Source organism: Lycium ferocissimum, chromosome 4 (assembly GCF_029784015.1).
Source record: "Lycium ferocissimum isolate CSIRO_LF1 chromosome 4, AGI_CSIRO_Lferr_CH_V1, whole genome shotgun sequence".
Lineage (NCBI taxonomy): Eukaryota > Viridiplantae > Streptophyta > Magnoliopsida > Solanales > Solanaceae > Lycium > Lycium ferocissimum.
In genome coordinates, this window is record NC_081345.1 from 54827051 (window position 1) to 54837206 (window position 10156).

At 32.7% G+C, this 10156-nt stretch overlaps 1 protein-coding gene across 1 annotated transcript; it reads left to right on the top strand.

The window, feature by feature from the left end:
- Positions 1-3734: 3734 nt before the first annotated feature.
- Positions 3735-7059, top strand: LOC132054873 (non-specific lipid-transfer protein-like). Its single transcript, XM_059446832.1, has 2 exons — positions 3735-4293; positions 6758-7059. Exons 1-2 carry the CDS (start codon positions 3959-3961, stop codon positions 6765-6767), a joined length of 345 nt encoding a protein of 114 aa, XP_059302815.1. The 5' UTR covers positions 3735-3958; the 3' UTR covers positions 6768-7059.
- The last annotated feature ends 3097 nt before the right edge of the window (positions 7060-10156 follow it).

Below are 10156 nucleotides of genomic sequence, written 5' to 3' on the forward strand. Positions count from 1 at the left end.
CTAAGGGGGTAAATAATTATCGTTAAGTTGTTTAGGGGGGTAAATAATTACCAGTTAAGTTTAGTTGCTAAAGTGAGTTTTGCTGCCAAGTTCCAGGGGGAAATGATGTCTTTTCTCATATATATATATAAGGGTAATTTTGTCCAAATGTGCTATCAATTAATTTAACAAATAGCCAATTTAAAAGTATGGAAACTAATTAATCATTTCAATTATAGTCATGTTTAAAGTATAGAAGCTAATTAGCCTTTTCAAATATGACTAGGCAGAAAAGATAATTGGTTATTTCAATTATAGCCCTAATTAAAGCATAGCAAACAATTGTCTATTTAGATTATGGCCATAACTAACTTGTGACATTATTAGCAATTTCAATTCTAATCAATTTTGAAGGTAATTGCAATTATGGCCAAATAAATTATAAAACTGAGAATGAGACGTAATTAATTATCTATTTAATTAATTAAATTTCTTGATTAAACGAAGTAAAATATTTATCAATTTGATATTAATAGCTTTAAAACAATTAGTTGAGCAATTGTTCTCACTATTTTAAAATTAAAATTCTAACGAATATGTTTCAAAATTATAGAAAATATAAAAAAATACATAGGATGATATACAATAATATAATTGATGATATTTTTCCATATGAAATGGCAAAATGTCGCTGAAATAATTTTGTAAAATCATTTTTTACTTTTAAAAATGTGTATTTCACTCAGTTTGTTACTCAAGAACTTTGTATAATTAAATAAAATTATTGAAGGGCAAAAATTAGGTGTCAACAATAGGTATATGGACCTCATGAGTACCCCATGAGTCATGACTATATGGCATGGCGTATAACATGTGTGTACCGGGATTTATTATTGGCCAATGCATTGCATTCATACTCTCATTATCCACTTATTTCATTTTTCCTCCTATGAGACATATGCTTATGTGTCTTACCTGATTTCTTGTTGAATTATATGAAGCATACTTAAATGGTCACAGTGATACTACAGCTTTATTGGTTCACTTGGTGTTTATTTCAGTCTTCATATGCTTTATACGTGATTCCTTCGTTTTCGACCTATGATACCTACGGAGTACTAATGGTTGTACTCATACTACACTCTTTGTGGTGCAGATTAGGTTTCAAGTACTAGTAGGACCCGCAAATCCGTTTGAGTTTGCACCATGATTTTAGGAGATCGTGGTGAGTTGTTCGCCTGATCTGTAGCACCTTTCTCCCTCTATATTTTATTTATTCTTGTCTTTCATTTGTACCCAGACAATGTATTAATGGATTTCTACCTTGTATCGTATTCGTGTGGCTCTTGTACACGTGACACCAGTCTTGGGTGGTATTTGTATTTCCGAATTTTTTTCTTAATGAAAGACTTAGTATTTGGGAATTTGACTTATCTCTTACTTCGCATATCTAACTTAATTGAATTGGTAAATGGTTGGGTTGGCTTAATTATCGGGTGGGAATATGTGTCATCACGACTTTGAATTTTGGATCGTGATAGAAAGCAGGGCCATGTAAGAGACTGTCAAATCGCTTGTGGCACAAGTTCTAAGCCACATTGCATGTGGACGATTGGTGTGCCCGTTCCCTCTCCCCCCCACCCCCCAGAAGGTGAAGACATGGAGGAAGACGACGATGAATTCGTAACCCGGACCCCAGATGATGAGATTTAGTTAGGATTTCATCTATGGACATATGCTGAAACTCTTTAGAACTAATAGTACTTTTTGTTGAAAAGTTTGAATTTTGATGGACTTTTTAAATCGTTTTGATGAATATTTAGTAATGAATTTGATGTGTTTGATTGATAATTAGTATGTTTTTGATGTTGTACCTCTTTTACATGCAATTGATTTGGCAGCAATTAGTGTTGGTTCGTAGCTAAAAATTGAATTGCATTTGCTTTGGTAGGTGGGCTGCATAAAATGTAGATTTCTGGTTCTGGTTTTTCTCCAAAAACTGACGGCAAAACCGATAGGGTTCGTCGATTTTTAATTTCATCACATTGATGAACAAACTGACGGTCTCCGTCGATTTTTCCATCACATTGATGAACAAACCGACGCTCTCCGTCAATTTTCATTTTAATTTTTAAATTAAAAATTTAAAGAAACCCGACGGATCGCGGCGGTTTTTTTACATTTTTAAAATTATTTATTTATTTATATAGAATGTTTAATAAAAAAATTTAAAAATATATTTAAAAAACTAACAGGTTCAGTCGGTTTTTTTTTTTTATATATATTTACAAAATCCTGAAACCAGGCTAAAAGGAATTAAAAAACCGACGGACTTCGTCGGTTCCCCAAAAGTGACGCGATCAAAACCGACGACCCCTAGTCCGTCGATTTTGGGCAGTTTTTTTAGTAATGAGAGTTTAATTTCTTTGTTTGTTTTCTTATAATTTATTTAAGTACCTAATAAATAAAAATTCTTTATTATGGCGATTTATAACATTACAAACAAAAAGAGGTATCTTTTTACTTACTAATAGTTCGACAAAATTTCTCATAGGTCAATTTGGATTGTATGTCAACCAAACTTTTAGATGGTTGAGAATCACCCTCTCAAACTTAAACGAATTGGACATATCATATTTTTATGGGCTAATTTTATCACCCTAATTATAACTACAGCTCTGATTTGTTATACTGTCCAGAAATATAAAATTTATTTGACCCACCTTATTAGTACAAAAAATGAATAAAAGGCATCCTAGAACATAATATTGTTTTACCGTTTAACAGCTTCAACGGAATTCACTTATCACATAGCTTCTTCTTTTCCGAACCTCTTAAATTACTATTGAAGAGAATGAATCATTGATAATTAGAAAGCTAAAATGCATACATTCGATCATCTCATAGTCCTGCGGTCACTTTTTCAGCATCATAGTTTTTCCCAGCATCAGTTTTCGGTTGTGGGAGATTCATCTAGTATTACATAAACGATCTAAAACAGAACAAAAAAAAAAAAAAAAAAAAAAAAAGCGACGGATTTGGGATAGAATTTCCGTTGCTAGTTAAATCCTACGACAAAACGAATTATGAATTCAACGATGGAATTAATGAAAATAACAGTGAAATTTTCTGTCACTAAATTTGACAACGGGTACCATTCATCGCTAATCCGTCACAAGGTTTGCAACATATTTAATTTTCCATTGCAAGAAGTTAGCTACGAGCATATTAGCGGTTGACGCAAATGTGTCGCCAGTCTCTCCCTAAATAGATTTAGCGACGGAAATATGTTGTTTAGCAACGAAATTCATCCATCTCCAATACTCTTTGTTTGTAGTTAGTACGCCTATATATATTACACAGATCAGATTGTATAAAATATTAGTCAAATCAGTTACCAACTAATATGGTATGAATTACATGAATAAAATTATACATATTAGTCTATAGATTGCGGAGCCAATATATTTACTCCAGATTGTGGGGATTTTAAAGGCCATCCATGCTTCTGTTGCATGTCATTAACATATTATATACCAATATTTTTGTCCTGTGAGAAATTATAGCCTTAGCTTGTGTGCATCTTGATTATTCTATTGCGTACTTAATATTTTCCACACCAACAAATTAACAGGTGGCTCTGTCCACTAGAATTTTAGCGTTTTTTCTTTTCTTTTTATGTCTGCTAGAGTTTGAATTCTGTTTCTCATAACTAATGTACATCCCACTTCAATTGCATGATGAAGTAGAATTGCATGATGAAGTAGTTTATACAATGCAACTAACCAAGTTAAGAGATGGCTTCACGTTAATGTTAGAAATCCAAACAATTAAATACCCAACTCTTCTAAACCAATACAAATAGGCTTTCCACCTTAGTCATGCATACATCTCTCTCAAAAGCCTTTCTTCTAATTTTCTCATAGAAACCCATTAAACATCTGAAAGAAAAAAAAAAGATCCCAAGAATTCAGAAAAAATGGCAAAAACCATTTTGACTTTGTTTGCTCTGGCTCTAATTTTAGGCCAAACAAATGCAGTTATGCAATGTGGTACTGATGTTATACCAAAAGTAATTTCTTGTGGAGGATTTGTGCTAGGTATGGCTGCAACACCTAGCCAAGATTGTTGTGTTGGATTGCAAAGTTTGGCTAAAGTGGCTGCTGCCTCACAACCTGACCGCAAAGATATTTGTATGTGCTTCAAAGCTGCCATGAAAGCTGCCCCAGTGGATTATTCAAAAACTAAACAACTTCCTGAGCTATGCAACTTCACTAGCCCTATACCAATTGAACCCAATCTTGATTGCTCCAAGTTAGCAGTTTTTACATTTTAATTTAGCCTGACTATTATTGAACTTAATTGTTCGCACAAGATGCATAGGTGTGCCCTAAGTGTTAAAGGTGGATTCAAAATTTGATGTTTATGGGTTCCTGCACGAGCCCAAGTTAATACTAAAATAATACTCCCTCCGTCCAAATTTAAATGTTAATTACTTTCCTTTTTGGTTTGTCTCAATAAAAGTGTGCCTTTCTATATTTAATAAGTTTTTCAATTCCAATGCAAATTTAAGATAGTAAGATTTAAAGAACTACACACATCTTTAATTTAAGATCACAAGATTCAAAAGTTTCCCTTTGTTTTTTAATTTCCGAGCCCAATTAAACTAAGACACTTAAATTGGAACGGAGGGAGAAACTAAGTTTACAATTAAAAAAACTATAGATATCTAGTAGATCTCTTAACATATATACAAGATATGTGCAAAAGCTACTAGATTCCCTTACATGTCTCTAATTCCGCCCCTACTAGTTGTATCTAACTATTAAATGAGGTGCAGGGAAATAAATAGGAATTTATAGCTCGTCGGTGTAGCTGGTTTAAAAAAGGGGAAATTTCAATAATATACAATCTAGCATACAAAATTAGATTTGCGTAGCCATATTTTTAAATTACACCCAGCATAGCCACTTTTTCACGATATACAACAATATACAACTTTATACACCTGGAGTAGACAATGTATCAACCTTGTATAAAAGTGTATAATAATATATAAGAAGTATTTATACACGCTTTTAAACTTATATACAAGATTATACAAATTTATACAAGGGGTGCAAAACACTTTTACACTAGTAACCAATATTATATAAACTTATACAAGAGGTGTTTATTCATAGAGGGGTTTATACATAATGTATAGAGGTGTTTATACACACTTCTACGCCGTATAAAACTATAGCGTTAGAATTGTGAAACAAAATTTAAATACATAAAAAACAAAAAGAATAAAAAATTGCATAAGAAAGAATAAACCATCAGCAGTTGTTGTTGCTGATTGTGTTGCCGGAGAAAGCGGCTAACTCGGGTAATTTTTGAAACATGGGCTAAACCGGGTAATTAACTTTTCTAAATCTACATAGAGTGTAAAAATCCCTAAAAAAATTTGATAATTAGTATCAATTGTAAAACCCATATTTAAGTAATGAACCTGATTTGTATATTCTTGAAATAGAGGCGCTTCACTTTATGTATTTATTAGGATATTTTTTAATTGTTTTCTTATTATCTTGACTTACAAGTCAATTCCTCAAATGGTCATTGAACTTGTAAAAAGTTCCACTAAAGTAATTTTCGAATTTTTTTGGACAATAAGGTTATCAAACTATATCCTTGTTTCCAATAAGGTAAACCAACCCATTTTTAGACATAAGACCCGTTAACCCATATATAAATTATAAATCCATTGCCTAGGCACAATTTTTCGATACCCTAAAATTCTTGTTCAAATTAATATTTTTCATGATTTAATAATGGAAAAGAAATATTCAAGATAATATTTCAAGTTATGAGAATAAAAAAATATAACGATTCACACTTTAAGTATGCTATACGGTTTTCTTTGTTGTATCAACTTCTTTTTAACTATTTTGGTATTTTTCTATTACTCAAAGTCGGAAGTTAAACACTTTACTGAATAGAAGTGCTTGGACATAATTGAAACATATGAGACGCTATATAAATGCATGATGCATGTTATTATAATTAGTTTGTAAGTACTAGAATAAGCTTGCTTTATTGGTAGAATATTTGGATAAATTTTCTCAAGAAAAAAAATCATGGTGGATAACTACTTTGTAAAAATGAAAACATTCTTACAATTAGCGGTATATATGCTTTCTAAAACTTTATATATTACAAACAAAATAATAAAACATTTTTGGTTCAGTTTTACAATTAGTTGTATAAAACATTTTTACAATTAGCTGTACATTTTTATATTAATTGTAATCCACTTATTTATAAAACTTAAATAAAATTAAAATATTACAAGTTTGTCTCCAAGAAAATAAAAATAGTAAATAATTTTTTGATAATTAAAAATTATATATATCAGGAAAATTATTTACAGTCAGTTTAAAAATTTGTAGTTATGCAATGTGCTCAGTTCTACTACCATTCAACTGTGTCATTTTATTGTGTACTTAGACACAATTTTGCATCTTTCTGAAATTTTTGTTCGAATTAATATTTTCCATATTTTGAAATAAAATAGAAATACTCAAATGAGTTTAATAATTTAAAAAATAGGTTAAGGGATCTTATTACCATAAATGGATTGTTTTACTTTTTTGGAAACATGAGCATAGTTTGATGACCTTATTGTCCAAAAAAATTCAAAAGTGACTTTCAGTAAAACTTTTCTAAAAGTTCAATGACTATTTGAGGAATTAACTGCTTGACTTACCTTTTATTCTTGGTTGTGCGATTTCAGGGTTATTTGAAGAAGAACTAAGAAGAAAATCTTCCAAAGGTAGAAGCTGAGATGTAGTCTTGTGGAAGAGTAGCAAATGGTGATGATGCTTAGAAATAAGAATGTTGTCAATTTCTTTATATGGCAATGGCCATCTCTGTTTTAACGGAATGATAGAAAATCCATTAAAAACATGGTTGACTCAAGCTATCCCTTTAATTTAAACTAGAAGGGTGCCGCCGTGCAAACACGGGCCCAACATTAAAAGCTATGGGCGTTTACATGTTTCATAATTTGTTGACCAAGTGACGTGAAGCTTCTTAAAAACAAATTGCAGTTTCACTCCAATAAATACCAGAAATTTCAGAACTTGCAATATTTTTTTAATGATTTTCCCGGTCAATGTAACTCTAACAATAAACGGTTGTTTGGTTCGCGGACTAAGTTATCCCGTGATAAATTTATATCTACAACTAAACATAATATAAAATTTAGAGAAAAGACATCATTCGACCCCTCCCCCTCCCCCCCCCCCCCCCCCCAAACTTAGCACTCACTTTAGTAACTAAACTTAAGTTGTATTTATATTGTCTTTGAAGGACAAACTGTGTTGTACAATTTCTTCATTTTTGTGCTATTGCTGTCCTCTTGCCCGACACCTATTTGAAGAAATTGTCATTGACACCCATTTGAAGAAATTGCCATTTGAAGGACAAACTGTGCAATTTCTTCCTTTTTGGGCTATGTTCAATCACGGACTGGAATTTAACAACAATGGAAATTATTGTTTGTTAAATTTCATGGAAATTGTCCAACTCGCTCCTCTTGCCATTTGTTAAATTTCATGGAAATTCATGGGGAATGGAATTTAACAAAAATGTAGAAATTGCACGAACTACCCATGATTTCACGAACTGAGCTATGTTCAATCATGACGGCGTCGGTGGCAGCGGTGTGGTGGCGGCGGAGGCGGAGGTATGGCAGCGGCGGCGGGGGGTTGAGGAGAAAGAAGAAGAAAGAGAAAAGGGGGAAAGAAGAAGAAAGAGAAAAGGGGGAAAGAAGAAGAAAGAGAAAAAATAATAAAAGAAAAACAAAAAATGAAGGGTAAGTAATTTTTGACAAGGCAATGACGTGGCAACAATGTGGTAATGAAGTGGCGCGAGTGTAATATACCTCACATTGTGAGAGTGGTATTATTTTTTCAGGGTGGTAAATAATTGAAATGAAAGTTATTAAGGGGGTATATAAATACAACTTAAGTTTAGCTGCTAAAGTAAATTTTCATGCCAAGTTCGGGGGGAAAACGATGTCTTTTCTCTAAAATTTAGCCCTGACTTAATCATGTGATATCCCACTTTATCCCATGAACCAAATGACCCCTGCGTTATTAGATCGTTAGATAATAAACATATGAATTCAGTCAGCACTGACAGCTACTATCTCATTTAGTTTGTTCAATAAACCTTTGAAAGGGCTGATCGAACTGAAAATAATTCTCTCTTCCAAATAAAAAACGAAGTACAACTTGAGAAGATGTGCTACATCTCAAAGACTTTAACAGACTGCGGCGTTTTCGTCAGACGGTCTTTGCCATGGTGGAAGGTCTTTCCTTACAAGGGCAATTTTCCAGTCATACCAATCTCTTAAAGAAAACAACAGTGTCTTTATGCTCTCAAACAAAATATAATCTACAATTACCAATAGCGAAATTATTAAGAGGGCTGAAAGAGCCCCATATAGGAAATGGAGAAGACTGACATGCAAGCAGAGTAGTTTTTACAGATCCCTGATATCTTCAGTCACGACAGTCATAATCATCACATGTACGGTTTCATAACATCATGAATTTCATTCTCCTTGAATTCACTGCTGGAATTATTGAACTTAATAGTCTTGGGGTGACATAGTTCAGACTTCTTTTCGTAGTTTCTTTTTCCCCTGTTGCTTTTGACTGCTCCATGTAATTACACGTTGTAACCAAAAAAAGGAAAATGATCAAAGAGATAATAGGAACGTGATATTTGATTAGCATTGAAAGGTTGGTCTCGTCTGAAAGCTGTACATCGAAATTATTGTCTTCAAATTCATGCCTGCATATAAGACATTGCTTCTTAATGATTGACTCAAAGTACGATAAAAACTAGAAATATCTGAAACCTCCATTTCAATGTACGAATATATGAAATCTCTCTAAGAAAGTGAAGCATTATAAGAATCGAACTAAAAAAGAAAGGAGCAATTATTTAAATAATGTGGTTCATGTCCAGCTAAGATTTTCAAACATATGGTTGTGGACAACTATCTTGAGGCCCAATGAGCTTTGTAATGCCACTATGCATCATCTTAACAGCCACAACCAGAGCCTATCTCACCTAGAGTCGGAATGTCCATCACATGTGTGTATAAATCATGGGTTGAGGCTTGACCCCAATAATAAATCTTTTCCTGAATAGCCTAAATTTATCAGGACCTGTTCTTTACCAGTAATGGTGTAAAATCTTTTAATATTAGCAGTAGCTCAGAATCACCATCACATTACCTCATCTCAATGTAAATTCTCGCGTTAAATGATTTGGTTGTACGCACTATAATGTTAATCCTCAAACAACAATTTATCTCAACTGGTTACAAAGTGTTAAAAGTTATTAATACCGATCAGTCCTTACTGTAATATCATAAAAGATGCATGAGAAGAAAAATGTACCAGTAATCTGCACCAACCATTTATATAAAATGAGTAAAATAAAACCTCTGTGGAAATTAGGGTCCATCTCCTTCCACAGACATCATTGTCAAGGTGTGTAAGAATCTGGATGAGAAAAAGCAATCAGCAGAAGCTTTCCACAGAAAACCATCATTTATTTTTCTCGAATCCTGATTGTGCCATTTCTAGGAACTGAATAACAGGGGAAGGCATAATTGTAATGCTAAATAATCTAAAAGAAGAACAATTGTAGTTTACATAAATACAATCAATAAACATTAACATAGATCTAGAAGATAGCTTTGATTTGCACAAATTAGTAAACGTATGCTTTTCCTTGCCCTGAACTTCTATTTTTCCAGCATATCTATAGGTGTTTAGCATACATTAGTATTAAAAAGGGATAGGAACAATACCAGGTCTTTCTTCGGTTGAAAAGATCTTTGAGAGACTCGATATAAGCAATTAGCATACCACAAGGGTGCTTGAGTGTTTCGCCCTCCTTACTTCAATATCATCATCTTTGGTGTAGCAATTGTGTCATAAGTTCCTCTTAATAAACATAAATCACGTTAGATGGACAACCTCCTTTTCCATTTCTAGAACAACTGTCATTTTGAGGACGCTAATCACTCATCTTTTCAAACTAATTTGTAATATTGTAGGTGTCCATAATATGTTTCTCTCAAATTCCATTTGGTCTAATATGATAGGAG